Source organism: Castor canadensis, chromosome 8 (genome assembly GCF_047511655.1).
Source record: "Castor canadensis chromosome 8, mCasCan1.hap1v2, whole genome shotgun sequence".
NCBI classification, from domain to species: Eukaryota; Metazoa; Chordata; class Mammalia; order Rodentia; family Castoridae; genus Castor; species Castor canadensis.
The window spans coordinates 37847720-37863983 of NC_133393.1; the positions used below are offsets into that span (position 1 = coordinate 37847720).

General features: G+C 34.7%; 1 protein-coding gene across 1 annotated transcript in view; it reads left to right on the forward strand.

Annotated features, from left to right (window-relative positions):
• Nup153 (nucleoporin 153) overlaps positions 1 to 16264 on the forward strand; it is a 56786-nt gene that overhangs the window by 25984 nt on the left and 14538 nt on the right. Inside the window, exons 9-16 of the mRNA XM_074082838.1 lie at positions 555 to 701; positions 3633 to 3682; positions 3916 to 4042; positions 9692 to 9829; positions 10593 to 10691; positions 12641 to 12725; positions 14410 to 14532; positions 15486 to 16103. Of these exons, the coding sequence (XP_073938939.1) occupies positions 555 to 701; positions 3633 to 3682; positions 3916 to 4042; positions 9692 to 9829; positions 10593 to 10691; positions 12641 to 12725; positions 14410 to 14532; positions 15486 to 16103 (1387 nt within the window). The remainder of the gene's footprint in view (positions 1 to 554; positions 702 to 3632; positions 3683 to 3915; positions 4043 to 9691; positions 9830 to 10592; positions 10692 to 12640; positions 12726 to 14409; positions 14533 to 15485; positions 16104 to 16264) is intronic.

A 16264-nucleotide genomic window follows, 5' to 3' on the forward strand; every position in this document is an offset into this window, starting at 1 on the left:
CTTTATAGTGGTTTACCTATTAGACTTACATTGTAAGGCTTTTGTTTCAGTTTGTTTTTTAACAAAGGGGGGAACCAACTTGGACAAGGATTTGGTTACATTTTTTAAGAATTAAAAGAATTTCATAGCTAATTAAGTATATCTTAATTGCAAATGAAATATGGACAGTAATGTGGGGGATGTGAGAAAAGTCAATTTTAGTCATAAATTCTAAATCCTGTAAAGATATTTGTTGGGCTGTTTTGAATACTATGTAGTTTTATTTTGTGTGTGTACACATGTTCATGAGTGTGAAACATCAAGAGTGGAACAAAATGTCAGTCTACCTATGAAACTATCTAGAATTGTGATATACATGCATGTGTATACATGTGTATAAATAAATAGATAATATACTTTTCATCTGATTATTACCACTTTCCACTGATATTTATTTGCATCCACCTGTTAACTTCTCTAGGAAGTACTCAGGGTCTCTAGGTCAGTTTACTATTATGAAATACTTTTTAGATATAGATGAAAATATTTGTCTTTGATTTCTGTTTATTTATAAGGTGGACTCTCAGTATCCTCCTGTTCAGAGACTTATGACCCCAAAGCCAGTTTCCATAGCAACAAACAGAACTGTCTATTTTAAACCATCTTTGACCCCATCTGGTGAATTAAGGAAAACTAATCAAAGAATAGAAAAAAAGCACAATGTGAGTATATGTTTATTTTTAGCAGTCTTTTTTTTTTAAGCCGATCTTTGAATACTAGTTGGAATAAGTAAGAATAAATAATATACAATACAAATACTGTACTGTTATGACCTAGTGATTATGTAACGCATAAAGTTTGTGAAGTAGTGATGATTATGAATTGGTATGCCTTTAAAATAGCTTTCACCTTAATTAAATTCTAAACTAGTGTTTCCAAGTAAACAATATGTATTCATTGTCTATTTTTGCCAGATTTGCTTTACCTACATGTCTTATTTATGTGACTTTTTTTTCCTAGGTTAGGGTGTACAAGGGGGGATACATTGTGATATTACATATGTGCTTACAGTGTATCTTTCTTCACCTCTCCATCCCTCTCCCTCATTTTACCCTCCCTTCACCCCACCATGTGCTGATTATTGAACTACCTGGAAGTAGATTTCCAATATCACATCTTTCGACCCCCTAGGTGCTTTGGGCGTGCCTCTCCTAAGTGCTTTCTCCTGTATTATCTCATCTGACAAACATTAATGTCAGGGCTGGAGGCATGAGTTCAAACCCTAGTACTGCCAAAAAGAAAAATTAATGTCAGTCTGCTTTTCAAGTTGTTGTATTTTTGTAGCTGCTTTTCTGAACCCAGATCCAAACAGGGTTCAGACATTGCTTTTGATTGTTTTTCTAGGCTTTAGCCATCAAAACATTGAATTTTAGCGCATTTTCATGACCACCTCTCAATCCCCCAAAATTCTTTTATTCTAATAACTTAGAATGGTATTCTCAAGGTATATCCGTACTGTAGGAGGCACCATTATTGGTGTTTTTTTTTTTTTTTTTTTTTTTGCTTTTGTTTTTTTTTTTTTTTTTTAATTTAATGGTTGAATACTCTTTCATTACCTGGATATGTTTAGTCATTATGTGAGGGATTTTTTTTCACTTTTGACTATAATGAATGATACTGCTTTAAACGTGTACAAGTGGTTTTTTTGTGGACATGTTTTCTCTTGGGTCTGTGCTGGGTAGTTGAAGAGACAATGGTCTTATAAATGCCCACATCCTGAATTTGTCTTATTTCCTTGTGTCATTTAGCTAAGCTTACATATCATCTTACTATTTGTTTTCCTACTCATATTTAATCTTAATTACAACTCAAGTTCTTGAAAAACTTCAAGTCGAAAGAATAGTACAGTGTTTCTCATTTCATCATTTTCATTTTACGTATTATTTTTACTCTCCATACTTCTTAATTGCATTAAAATTACAATATTTTGAGCAAGATTTTGGATGTTCAGATTTGCAAGGTTTTTGTGTGTGTGTGTCAGGATCAAACCATTAGCCTTGGGCTTGCTAGGCAAGGACTCTGCCACTGAGTTGCATCTCATGCCCACAAGAAAAATTTTAAGCACTCCACATTTTACTGCATTTGCTTTATCTGTTTTTCTGAGTATCCTACGAACAAGGAGGTCTCTTACATAACGCATGGTAGTGATTAAACCCGGGACTTAATATTGGTACAGTTTTATTTTCTAATCTACAGATCTTTATTTAGATATTACTGTTGTCCAAAAGGGGGGGGTAAAAAGCTCAAGATGATGTCTTGCGTTTAATTGTCATATCTTTGTCTCCTTTAGTCCAGAACAGTCCTTGTGTGCATTTCACAACATGGGTATTTTGAAGTACAAGTCAGTCATTGTGTAGAGTGTCAGGCAGTTTAAGATTGCCTGATTGTCTTTAGGGTTAGATTGTCTAAGATTGTCTTTAGGGTTAGATTCGAGTGAAGGAGTTCTCAGCTTTCCTCAGTGCTCACAAGCCACATGTTCTCAATCCGTCCCATTAATGGCAGTGTAATTATTAGTTAATATGTCGTCTCTGGGCCTTCTCCATTATACAGTTAACTATTTTGCCTTTTGTAAAAGTATTATCTCGTGAAGAGATAATTCTGAAATTCTGGAAATACCTTTTGCCCACTAACTTCAGCATTTTTGATGAGTCTTTTCTAAATGTATTATTCGTTGAGTACTTCATGATGGTTTTCTGATTCTGTTCATTTATTTGTACATGTATTGATATTTTACTATGAGGAAGAATTTTCTTTTATGTATTTAGTTACTCACATTCTTGAATTCAGTAGATTATAATCCTTTATTATCAGACTGGGTGCAGTTGCTCAGTGCTATAATCCTAGCTTCTTGGAAGATAGAGATTGGTAGAATGCCAGTTTGAGGTCAGCCCAGGCAAAATATTAGGGAGACACCCCATCTTATCAGTAAGCCACATGGGGTAGGTGATGTTTGTGATCCCAGCCACAGGGAGGCATAGGTGGGAAGATCATGGTCTGAGGCTGGTGTGGGCAGAAATGAGGACCCTACCTGAAATAAAGCAAAAAAGGGCTGTGGAGTGTGGCTTTATATGTGTTCCATTTTGTTTTGAACACTTTTTTTTTTCATATTACAAGGTAACCCGAGTTCAAGTTATACATTTCTTGCTCCATTCCTGTAATTAGCCATTTCTTTAAAGAATATTGATTTCTTTTCATGGAAGGACTTTTAAGTTGCGGAAAATCATTTCAAAAGGAATATCCTTGTCGCTGGAGGCGTGGCTCAAGCAGTAGCGTGTCTGCCTAGCAAACTCAAATCCCTGAGTTCAAACCCCACTATAGCTTTAAAAAAATGTCAAATAGAATATTCTTGTAAATTTACTTATACACTTAATAAGGCAAAAACAAGTAAAAATATTTTTAGGTCAGTAAGTATATTGATGATTCTAAACAATAAAATTTATGGGAAGAAAGATGATATTAAGAAAATTAAGCAAGTAGGTCTGGGATGTTGCTCAGGTCAGCATGCACAAGGTTGCTGGGTTTCAATCTCTTGCCCCTACCCCCAATTTTTTTTTGTTTTTAAATAATTATGCAACTTTTTTTTTCCCTTCTAGACTATATATGAAAAAAATGTGACACCAAGACAAAATAGAGAACAAGAAAGGTAATGTCATTTCACATAAAGTTAGAGGTTTTTAACATATAAGGCCCATATTCAGTTTATAAATATCTTTCTGAAGATTAAGAAAATTAAAAATAGAAACTATCAAAAAACTTTTTAAAAGTTACATTCAGTTATATTTGTATCTTTTGCTTGTTAGCAGGTCTCTTAAGTATTTAAGAATTTATGGATCAGAATAATATCTCAATTGTTTTAATTTTCTTTTTATTTGCCAGTGGCTTTTCATACCCAAATTTCAGTATTCCTGCAGCCAATGGTTTATCTTCTGGAGTAGGTGGTGGAGGTGGCAAGATGAGACGGGAGAGAACACGCTCTGTTGCTTCTAAACCCCCAGAGGAGGAGGTAGGGTTATAGACTTAAATACTCTTAATACTCTCGAAGTGGTAAGGGGAGACCTGCAGGGGTGGGGCAGAATAATTTGACATTTAGACAGCCCGTTCAAAATGTGAATACCCAGAACTGAACTTAGTGGCTTAAATTTCATGAAACAAAAATAAAATTACCATTCTCCTAACAACATTACTGTATAGTTTTCCTGTTTCTAAAACATATAAATGGTTAATTCTGTATTCTCACTTGCCCTTTTCTCTATTGTGTGTATGTGTTTAATTTTCCTGCTATAAATTTAATGCACTATGTAGGCTTACCACCATTAATCCATTCGACTATCAGGGACTATTTGGGTTGATTCCCAGCATGTGCTCAGTGAATATCTATACACTTTTCCTTCTGTCCATGAGCAATATTTTCTCTAGATTATTTGCCTAGGAGTGGAGTTGTTGGATTGTAGGAGTTATCACACATCCTCTCATGTGTTAGATGTTGCCAGATTGCTCTCCAGGATAGTTTGATGGTCTAATACTTCATGACAATAGGTAGGTCTGCTTTCTTTCTACCCTTAGCCCTACTTAATTTTGTTGACTTGAATTTTTCGCCAATGTGATGACAAGTATGATCATTGGAGTTTTTTTGTTTGTTGTTTTTTTCGGTGCTGGGGACTGAATTCGGGGCCTTGCACTTGCCAAACAAGTGCTCTTCCTCTTGAGCTAAATCCCCAACCCTGATCATTGGAGTTTTATTTCTGCATTTCCTTGTTTATTTCAGGAGGACATTTTTTGTGTGCTTTTTGGCCATTACGTTTTTTTCTTTGGGGTTATGTCTTTAATTCTGACCTTGAATGTTTGCAAAAGATAGATACTAATACTAACTGAGGATAGCTTAGTTAACCTTTCTGTCTGTAGTTGCTCTCCCACCCCTTTTTTTTTTTTTTTTTAAAGAAGAGAGTTTATCTCACTAGGTCAGTTAAGCTCTGGTACAATTGTTTTCATTTATCATTTGTTTCTCATTAAAATTTCATTTGTATCCTCTTTGACCCATGAGTGTTAGTGTATTTTTAAGTTTAACACTTCTATTAACTCTAAATTCATGTTTTGACTGAAGTTGTCGGGTGTCTTATAGTGTTAGTTTTCTTCATATCCATTGGTATTTTGCTTTGCATACTTGTTTGGGGGAGGGGAGAGTCTCGAAAGAACTTTTTATTTCTCCTTTTCCTAGTTAGTTCTGTATTTGTGCCTCAGGCATCCCAGAATCATGACTTTTTTGGCAGTTTGGACTTCTGCTATATAATCTGCCTTTGCTGTGATAATTGTGATTTTTGCTAAGGGCCTTGGCTCAGCTACTGGTTTGGAGGCTGTCTCTTTCCCTTAGGTTCTGCTTGTAATTCTGCTTCTGGAGTGTTGTGAAGAGAGGAAAATGTATCAGTGTGTTCTATCAACTTGAAAAAAGTCTTCAGACTTGAATGCAATAGATCATAATATGTACAACTTTGTATTTTTGTAGCAAACCATTTCACTTTTTGTGTAAACTTTATGAATTATGTTTAAGAAATAGGTTACCTGGACTGGATATGAATATTAGTGGTAGGGCACTTACCTTGCATTCAAGTGAAGCTGTAGGTTCAGTCTCAAGCACCACAGGAAGGAAGGAGGGAGAGTGTGAAGGAAAGGAAAAAGGAAACTTTGTATAAATTTGGAATTTAGTTTGTATCTGATTATAAGATTATTTGTTAGTTAAGCATTTTATTTTTCAGTGAGTTTGTGGCCCTTACTTTCTTATGTTTATTTATCCCTGTATGAGGAAAGCACTGTGAGCTTGATTTTATGTTTGCCAGGTGACAAATTATATAGGTTTTGCTCACTTCCCTTCAAGTTTTGTTTTGTTTTGTTTTTGTTTTTTCAGAACCGGGGTTTTAACTCAGGCAAGCACTCTACCACTTGAGCCACATCTCAGCCCACTTCCCCTTCAGTTTTTAAATGTGCAGTTTCTATCTATAGTCGTAAGCTAAAGTTCAAGCTGGTATTTGTAGCTTAATTTTATCAGTCTTCTAGGTATGTCTTCAGTGTCTTTCCTGTATATGGACAATATTATTTATTCTGTTCTTGTTTGTTTGTTATACTAACTCTGAAATGCTCTAAGAACATACTCAGTTCCTCCTCTTCCCTATTGTGCCCAACTGCCAGTTTCCATCCCACTATGCCTCACACTTTTCCATCCCTGGCTATGTTCCACATTGGAGTTACAGTCTCCACTTTCTGAGGAAAGAGCTACTAATGGGATGGCTGACCTATATTCTCTGCCCATGCTTATCTGGACACAATAGTTTTAGAGTTCTGTACTTACTTTGAATACAATGTTGGGGGGGTTATTGTTGTTGTGTTCATATGTCAAATACGTTCAAGCACTAGTGTCTTACTTTGTTCAGTTGTGTTTAGTGTAAAGTTTTTGTAAAGTACTGACTTGATTTTCTTGGTGGGTATTTTAATTTGTCTTTGGAAAAAATTAAATGAAAGATTATTTTTAATGGAATGTTATCATTAAAAGTCTGAGATAAACAGAATAGGTAAATACAGTAAGACTGAGTTTAGAGAAATTAAATTGCTTGCTATTGTTATATACAATCTGGCCACTTACTAGCTGAGTGACTTTGGTCAACTTAATTTCTTTTTTCTTCCTTGGTTTCTTAACTGTAAAATGGGAATGAGAAAAATATATTTTAGGCCTTCATCTATGGGATATCTGCCATTACCAGCTACATATAATATAGTAAGTCTACTTTATTCACAGATTTATTACAGATTTTTTGATATGTAAATTTTTAAAAAAATTTTTATTTTTTTATTATTCATACATGCATACAATGCTTGGGTCATTTCTCCCCCCTTCCCCCGCCCCCTCCCTCCTCCCCTCTTACCCCTCCATACCTGTCAGAAACTATTTTGCCCTTATTTCTAATTTTGTTGTAGAGAGAGTATAAGCAATAATAGGAAGAAACAAGGGTTTTTGCTAGTTGAGATAAGGATAGCTATACAGGGAGTTGGCACACATTAATTTCCTGTGCATGTGTGTTACCTTCTAGGTTAATTCTTTTTGATCTAACCTTTTCTCTAGTTCCTGGTTCCCTTCTCCTATTGGCCTCGGTTGCTTTTAAGGTATCTGCTTTAGTTTCTCTGCATTGAGGTCAACAAATGCTAGCTAATTTTTTAGGTGTCTTACCTATCCTCATATCTCCCTTGTGTGCTCTTGCTTTTATCATGTGCTCAAAGTCCAATCCCCTTGTGTTTGCCCTTGATCTAATGTCCGAATATGAGGGAGAACATAAGATTTTTGGTCTTTTGGGCCAGGCTAACTAACCTCACTCAGAATGATGTTCTCCAATTCCATCCATGATATGTAAATAAATTTTTAAAAATCAAATTTCAAAACAAAAAGTTTTTAATTCCCAGGTACACATTATGTACCTCAGTTGATGTAGAAAAGCTCTGTCACTCATTATTGTCAGTTTTGTTTAAATTGCTGTGTGATCAGCTGAATATTTCCTTATCCTTAATTTTGTGAAAAATGCCATCCAAAAAGCAAGGTGAAAGCTAATGTAATCTTCCTAAGCCAAAAGGTTTCATAACATGCTTAATTTAAGTGATAAAGTGAAAAATTTGAGATGTGTTAATAGACAGCGTATCTTTAGCAGAAGTTGGATGGTATTACAGGAAAACTGAATCAGACATCTTCAGTATAGTGTGATCCTGAACTCTGCATCCTAAGCATTCATGGTTTTCTTCTGTGGCAGTCTCTTTGGAACCATATACCTGTGGATACCAAGGGTCTGCTGTATTAGACCATGAATCTCCCTGCCTCAGTTTCTTCCTGTCCAGCAGTAGTATCTACCTTATCTGTGATAACTCATATATATTACAAAGCTATCACATTGTAGGTCATCAGATATTTGAAGAGTGTGTTCAGCTTAAGGTATCTGTAAAGCCTCCAGTTAGCAGAATTCTTGGCCTCTTTTTTTTTTTCCCCCTCCTAAAATAATGGAACTTAGAATTTAATAAGTCAAAATTTGGGAGAAGAGGAATCAGATTATAGAATTGACTAAAGGTCAGTAATAGAAAGAAGCAATATGGTCGTTTGTTGCTTAATGAATTGGCTTGAGAATAGTAGATTATATAGTCAATGTTTCTAGGGCTCTACAGGCAAGAAAATAATGTTCACTGTTGGAGATGGAAAAAACTGCTCATAATACCTAGACACATCTTTTGTTTGTGGATGAGCGTTCATATTTTTTCCTAATTTCCCATTTGATCTTGTGTTTATCTCAGATTATCTAAAAGCGTGGTTTAATCTTTTAAGTAGTTGGGTAAGGGAGTAAGTGACTTCTAACTGCAGTGTGATTAGAGAAAGATTGAGATCAACACTTACGTGTGTTTAAATGAATAGCCCAGCAGTTGTTCTGCTTGATAATTCTTGAGCAGTATGTATTCTGCAATAGCTGGGTATTGTGTTCTATAGATATCAGTTAATAAGGTGACTGATACTCCTTAGATCTTCTGTACTCTTTTTCAGTTTTTTTGAGGGGAGTGGGAGTATGGTAGATGTATTAAATTATCGATTACCAACCTTTATTTGTTGAATTTGTATTGAACTTAATTATCAATTTTTGCTCATTAGCGCACCCCTCATTTTGAACTCATGGCCTCACACTTGCTTGGTAGATGCTCTTCCACTTGAACTATTCTGCCAGCCTGCCTTACATTTCTTATATGACCCTATAATGATTTTCCCTTTTAATATTAAGTGTTCTCTTAAAAAAGCCTTACAAATATTCTTTATCTTGAAATCGGTGTCTGGTATTAATAAATCAACTGTATTTAGTAATCATGGGGTATAACTTTTTATGTCCATTTACTTTCAGCCTATTTTTATATTTAAAGTAAGTCTTATGTACACAGTATATAGTTGGGTCTTGCCTTTCAATGGGAATGCTTAATTCATTTGTAGCTGATGTAATTATTGATCAGGTTGGTTTAAGGTGTGCTATTTTCAAACACTTTTCTGTTTTTCCCATTTTTTTTATTTCTCTTGCGCATTTTGAAAGTTGCCTGTTTTGGAGTCAGTCTAATCCTTGTAAGAATTCCTTTTTGTTAGTTTTTTTTTGCTATGTCTCTGCATTAGCTAGTGGTTCCCCTTGGCTATGTGTTTCCTTTATACAGACTATTATGTTACATATGTACCACTTATAAAATTTAAGAATTTTGAAATTATGTAGTTAGATTTGCTACTTTTCTTCTCCGGCATTTGTTACAGATTTCATCTATATCACTGACTATAGACAGACTATAAACCCACAGTATATATTCTTTTTACAGTGTCATATAGTTACATGTATTTTAAAGAAATAAAAAGGTGTTTTATGTTGTCTCACATATGCTCCATTTCTTTCTGAAATCTAAGTTGCCACTCGATACCATTTCCCTTCAGCCTGAAGAACTTGTAGAGCAGTGTTTTATGGCAATGGTAATGACATTCAAATCTTGTTTAGTTTTTTTAATTCAAGAAGCCCCATTCTTAATATTGGAGAGTGCTGCCTTCCTCCTATTCTAAGTTTGCCTATAACATGAAAGATGAAATGTGTCATTAAAATATTTTGTGTTTTAGGAAATAGAAGTTCCAGTATTACCGAAAATCTCTCTGCCAATCACCAGTTCTTCACTGCCAACCTTTAATTTTAGTTCTCCTGTGATCACAACTTCCTCTCTCTCACCCACCAGTCCGTCTCAATCATTAGCAAACAAGGTACACGACCATTGTATAAATTTAAGTGATTTTTGTTGTTATGCTTTATTTTGAAAAATGTAATACCCTTTTTAAAGAATATGCTCTTACAGCACTGATTGATTTTCAATGTGGAAGTTAATAGCTCACAGTAAGCAGAAAGAAGTGGGCGGAGAACTGTCAGGATTTTATTTATTTTGAGGGTGGAGGATTGAACCCAGGGCTCGATGCATTAGGCTACATCCCTGGGGGCAGGGGAAGGAGGGGTTGTATTACATATATGTGTATATAGTATTCTTCATCTTCTACACAATACTTTAGAGAAAGATGACTGTAAAGTTTCTTTACAAATAAAATATTTCCAGTAAAATAGTTTTTGGTAGTAATAAGATGGTAGATGTATGTTTTTACTTCTCAGATAGGATTAACATCTTTAATTTGATCCTGAGATTTTTTTGTTGTTCCTTTTTGCTTTTTCTGAACATATTTGTAAAGCTATTATTTTCTCCTTTGGACAAATACCCACTTTTAAGATTTTATATATATTTCTCTTCCATGAGGAAGTCAGATTTTAGTTTCTTTGAACTAGTTTTCTTAATGTCTATTGTCAATTTTAAATTGTTGTTCTTACGTTACTTTTAAAAACTTTAGCTTATATTTATTAGCATACAGTGATACAGTACAAGAGGGTTTCATTGTGATAAATTTCATAGACTCGTACAGTGTACCTGAAATTCACCCTTTCATATTTCCTTACTCATTTTTTAATAATTTGGAAAACCAGGTACAAATGAGTTCTCCAAGCAGCACTGGCAGTCCTATGTTTAGATTTTCATCTCCGATTGTAAAGTCTACTGAGGCGGATATACTACCTCCATCATCTGTAAGTAGCAAGCATGGAACATTTCATCCGTATTGATTTCAAAGCCATGCTATATTTATATCAAAATCTTAAGATGCCAATGGGTAGTAAAAATGCTTATTTTTCTTCCACTAAACAAACAAAATTCAGTGTACAGAAAATTTAAATGAACAATTATATATTCTTCACTATACATAAACACACATGCTTTCATTTTCCTATGTCATTTGATAATTAGGAGGCAGATTTTTTTTTTTAATTTTTATTTTATTCATATGTGCATACAATGTTTGGGTCATTTCTCCCCCGTTCTCCCGCCCCCTCCCTCCTCCCCTCTTACCCCTCCCTACCCGGCAGAAACTATTTTGCCCTTATCTCTAATTTTGTTGTAGAGAGAGTATAAGCAATAATAGGAAGGAACAAGGGTTTTTAACTAGTTGAGATAAGGATAGCTATACAGGGAGTTGACTCGCATTGATTTCCTGTGCGTGTGTGTTACCTTCTAAGTTAATTCTTCTTGAACTAACCTTTTCTCTAGTTCCTGGTCCCCTTCTCCTATTGGCCTCAGTTGCTTTAAAGTATCTGCTTTAGTTTCTCTGCGTTGAGGGCAACAAATGCTAGCTAGTTTTTTAGGTGTCTTACCTATCCTCATACCTCCCTTGTATGCTCTTGCTTTATCATGTGCTCAAAGTCCAGTCCCCTTGTTGTGTTTGCCCTTGATTTAATGTCCGCATATGAGGGAGAACATAGATTTTTGGTCTTTTGGGCCAGGCTAACCTCACTGTGAATGATGTTCTCCAATTCCATCCATTTACCAGCGAATGATAACATTTCGTTCTTCTTCATGGCTGCATAAAATTCCATTGTGTATAAATACCACATTTTCTTAATCCATTCATCAGTGGTGGGGCATCTTGGCTGTTTCCATAACTTGGCTATTGTGAATAGTGCTGTAATAAACATGGGTGTGCAGGTGCCTCTGGAGTAACCTGTGTCACAGTCTTTTGGGTATATCCCCAAGAGTGGTATTGCTGGATCATATGGTAGATCAATGTTTAGATTTTTAAGTAGAAGAGGCAGATATTTTGAGTCCCTTAATACTTCTCCATGGATGCTCTAAGTAAAACAACATTCCTTTTCATTCATTCAATAGTTAACATACCTAAGAAATTTAATACATTATAATAAAATAGTTCATATTTGGATTTCCCTGTCCTTCCCAGACTGTCCTTTTATTGTTTTATTTCTGTTCTTCCTAGATCCAATTAAAGACAAGAATCTAATCAACTGTATCATACTGTATTTAGTTAACACCGGACTGTTTTTCTCACACTATGTATTTATTTATTCATGGCTAGGAAATTTTTTTTGCTAAGAATAATACACAAATTTAATGTTCAAGTCTTCCAGATTTGGCATTTACATCATTTTAACATGTTACCTCCCATTTTTGACTTTGTTTTTATTTACTGTCACAACTAGGTGTTGCAGGTGAACTACAATTTTTTTGCTGCGTGCCTGAAATCCATTTGTTAACCTCAAAAATTTCATGCTTTATGTTAAAAAATAGCACTCAGAAACTTAAAACTAAGCATTAGGAGCACACCATTATTTTATTATTTTATGTGTTGTTTTGAAAGAAAAAAATGCCTAAGAAATTAAAAATGCTATCAAACTATGACATGCCTTTCCATATCATTCATTCACTCATCCAGGGTCTTGTTGTGTTGTCCAGGCTGTACTCAAAATTCCTGGGTTCAAGTGATTATCATGCCGTAGCCTCCCAAGTACTGGGTCTATAGGTGCACCAACATTCCCATGAATGTTTATGGTGAACTCCCATGTTTAGACATTTTAAAAACCTTACCTTAATTAGAATAGGTGAAATTTAGTATGTTGACTTGTAATAGAGCTAAGTTCTCTTTGTTTAAAAATAATATACAGTTAAAAGATACCTTTTCTCTTTATAGATTGGATTTACATTTAGTGTGCCTGTTGCAAAAACAGAACTTTCTGGTTCTAGGACAACTTCAGAACCAATTATAAGTAATTCAGGTAAGTAAAAAGTTCTCACAGATTTTTAAAAACAACAACAACAAAAAAAAACCAATTGGATATGTTAGCAGAGTATATCAGATTCTTTCTCCTTTGGTAATTCTGAATGCCTTGACTTCAATGAAATTGTCTCTAAAAAGCAAGCAGAAACTATTATCCTTCCTACAATGCTTCTCATTAATTACATTCAGGGATAATAGGTATTAGAGTTTGATTTTCAGTGGGCTAGTCACAGTAGCAAATTTATCACTGCATTTAGTTAAAAGGCGACATATTCACTGTAATTGAAATCTCATATAAATTTAAGTGTTGTTTGTTATAATTGTGGTGAAACTAAACTTTACGTTTTACTTTGTGTTATACTTGCCTGTGCAGATAGTGATATATAATTTCTGAACTGAAGAAAACTTGATTGAAATGACTACTCGGATAATTAAAACAGGAATTTGTTGTGGTAGTGGTGGATTTCAGTGTGGGAAATGCAAAAACGTCTGGACTTAGGTCAAGAACTTTGAGCAAGAGCATATTACTGAAGAAGTGAAGATCACATGCAAGGTCATAGGAACAAGGGAAAAAGCATCGCCTACTTTTCCATTCGCAGATAGTTTGTCATGAGGTTAGAGAAGTAGTTTTAAATCCTAAAAACTCTTGAGTGTCATGCTATTCTGAATGTAGTAGGGAAGACATTGATTTTTATATGAGAGTGAGATAGGTAAGCAACTTTGTACTTCATTACATCTTAAGAAATTACCCGGATTTTGTAGAAGTTGATTGTGAGTGGCATCTATGAAGTTGTGTGTTCTCACTTTAACTCTTATGCTTCTTACCACAAGATGATTGAAAATGTGGAAGTCTGTGACAGTAGCTCATTTTTCCAGTATCTTTTTTTCTGTGTCTGAGGACATTTCAGGAAATCCTAAAAGTTTTGTGAATAAAGTAAAATCAATGAATAAAAGTCACTCATCCACTACTAGCAGCAGCTATTAATCTCTAGATACAATCATTCTAAATCCTGTAGACTTTCTTACCAACTTTTACCCAACTGCTTTTAAGAAGCTTTTTGTGGCTGCATAACAACAATTCCATCAGTCACTGTTCTGTAACCAGACCCCTCATTATTGAGTATTGTGTCACAGGCTTTCAATATTATAATGTGGGGTATTTTTTCTGAAATAACTGGCTCAGTTGAAAGTTACTTTTAGGGTTTGTTTTTTTTTTTTTGTTGGGTTTTTTTTTTTTTTTTGGTATTTTAAATTGCTGTGTAATCAAATAACATTTTTCAAGCAGTGGAAGAGCTTTCCCCAGTTGCCATATCCTTCTAGATTTTCAGTTTGGTGTTCTTTCACTGAACTCATTGACTGATAGTTACAGTAATCCTTCTTGCATTTTTTGTGGCATGCAGTGTGATGAGGAAATGAATAGTTTAGAAAATAGTACTTTTTAACTCCTTGTAATGGCAAATGAGCCCTGTACTTTTAGTCATCTTGTTCAGTATTTCCCACCCCCGCCCCACCCCCCAGTACTGGGGTTTGAAGTCAAGTCCTCCAGTTTGTTAAGCAGGTGCTCTGCCATTGAGCCCTTGAAAGCCCTAATATTAATACCTTATTTTTAAAGGTACATTTAACTTCATTCCATTGTTCTCCCCCCTCTTGGCATAATATTTTTATAATTAAAAAAATTACAGCTCAAGATAACACTGCAGTGAACAGGACAAGCTGTAAGAAGCGAGAAGAAGCATATGAGAGCCCTTTCAGATCTGCAAAAATCCAGAAAGAAGGAAGTGTTCTAGATATTCTGAAAAACCCTGGTAAGATAATGGCTACCCTTGAGATAGTCAGAATTTTTAATTAGAAACTCATGGTGTTATTTTTATGTTATTTGTGTTAAAATTAAGCTCTAAAAAGTAGAAGACTAGTTAATAGGAAGTTGACTTTTGAGTGCAGATGTAGTCAAATATAATTTTTTTCTGGGAAATATCTTAGAAACATTTACTTATTTCTTTGGAATTCAAGGACTCTGAACTAATAGTGAAATCTCTTTAAGAGATATGTGTAAAAGAAGAAATTAAATTGCTTGTTAATAGAACATAGGTCAGTGGTGAATAAGAGTAAATCAATAAGCCTGATGCTATAACTAGTCAAGTCTTTGTATTCCCTAGTTTAGTATATATGAGAGAAGGCCAAGTTGCCTGAATTTTAACATACATACATATATGAAGAGAGGGAGAGAGCAGTATTCACTTAAAATAAGATTTAAAAAGTAGTACTTGATATAAGAAAGTATTTTATTTTTTAATTGACACAGTATTTGTACTTACAAGGCATAGCATTATAATTTGATACATGAATACAAATGTTCAGTGATTTAAATCAGGATAACATAGGTAATAATATGAAAGGGGTGAATAGAATTGTTCAAATAGGAATAAATTTTCAATTTGAAGTCAAAGAGAGTATTCATATTCTCTATTGTGATGTATACTGCGAGAATATAGACAGAATACAACAAAACTTGGAACAGTAGTACTCATCAGTAAATTAATTCAGACAAAAGTACTGAACTAGAAATTCCTAGAGGGAGATGATGTACTGCAAAGAAAACCTCTGTTCTAGGGTTTTAACTAGGAATAAGTGTTACTTACTAATTATACTTTTCATAAATACCTTGAGTTGTAGTAAACCTGTAATATGGTAATTATGCTTTGCTTAGATAGCATCTCTCTAATTTTGTTTTTAATGCTATCTTTTTCCTTCATTGTAGATTTCTTACCACCAAAGGTAGATTCTTTTGCTACTCAGCCTACTTCTACAAGCCCAGTAGCTTATACAAGACCAGCAATAAGTACCTTTTCTTCTAGTGGAATCGGGTTTGGGGAAAGTTTAAAAGCTGGATCATCTTGGCAATGTGACACATGTCTGCTCCAGAACAAACTTACAGACAACAAGTGTATAGCCTGTCAAGCAGCAAAATTGCCACCAAGAGAAACTGAAAAAGAGATTGGAGTTGGGACACCAAGCAAAAGTGGCAAAGCAACTCCTTCTGCGTCAGGGACAGGCTTTGGAGACAAATTTAAACCAGCAGTAGGAACTTGGGATTGTGATACCTGTTTAGTGCAAAATAAACCTGAAGCGATAAAATGTGTAGCCTGTGAAACACCAAAACCTGGAACAGGTGTGAAGCGAGCCCTTACATTGGCAGCGGTTTCAGAAAGTCCTGTGACTATGACTGCTTCATCTTCTAGCTGCACTGTGACCACTGGTACCTTAGGATTTGGAGATAAATTCAAAAGGCCTGTGGGATCTTGGGAGTGTCCAGTATGCTGTGTTTCTAATAATACAGAAGCCAACAAATGTGTGTCCTGTATGTCTGAGAAACCAGGTATGTTTATGACTCTGGAATAATTTTGCTCATTATTCTAGAAGGGCATTTTAATTTTGTGAATCAGCTAAGAACCTTTTCCAATATTTTAAATGGTTCAGGATGATCATTTCTTTGTTCATGTTAATTTTTAAAAACCATCTTGAGGTTAAAATGACTTG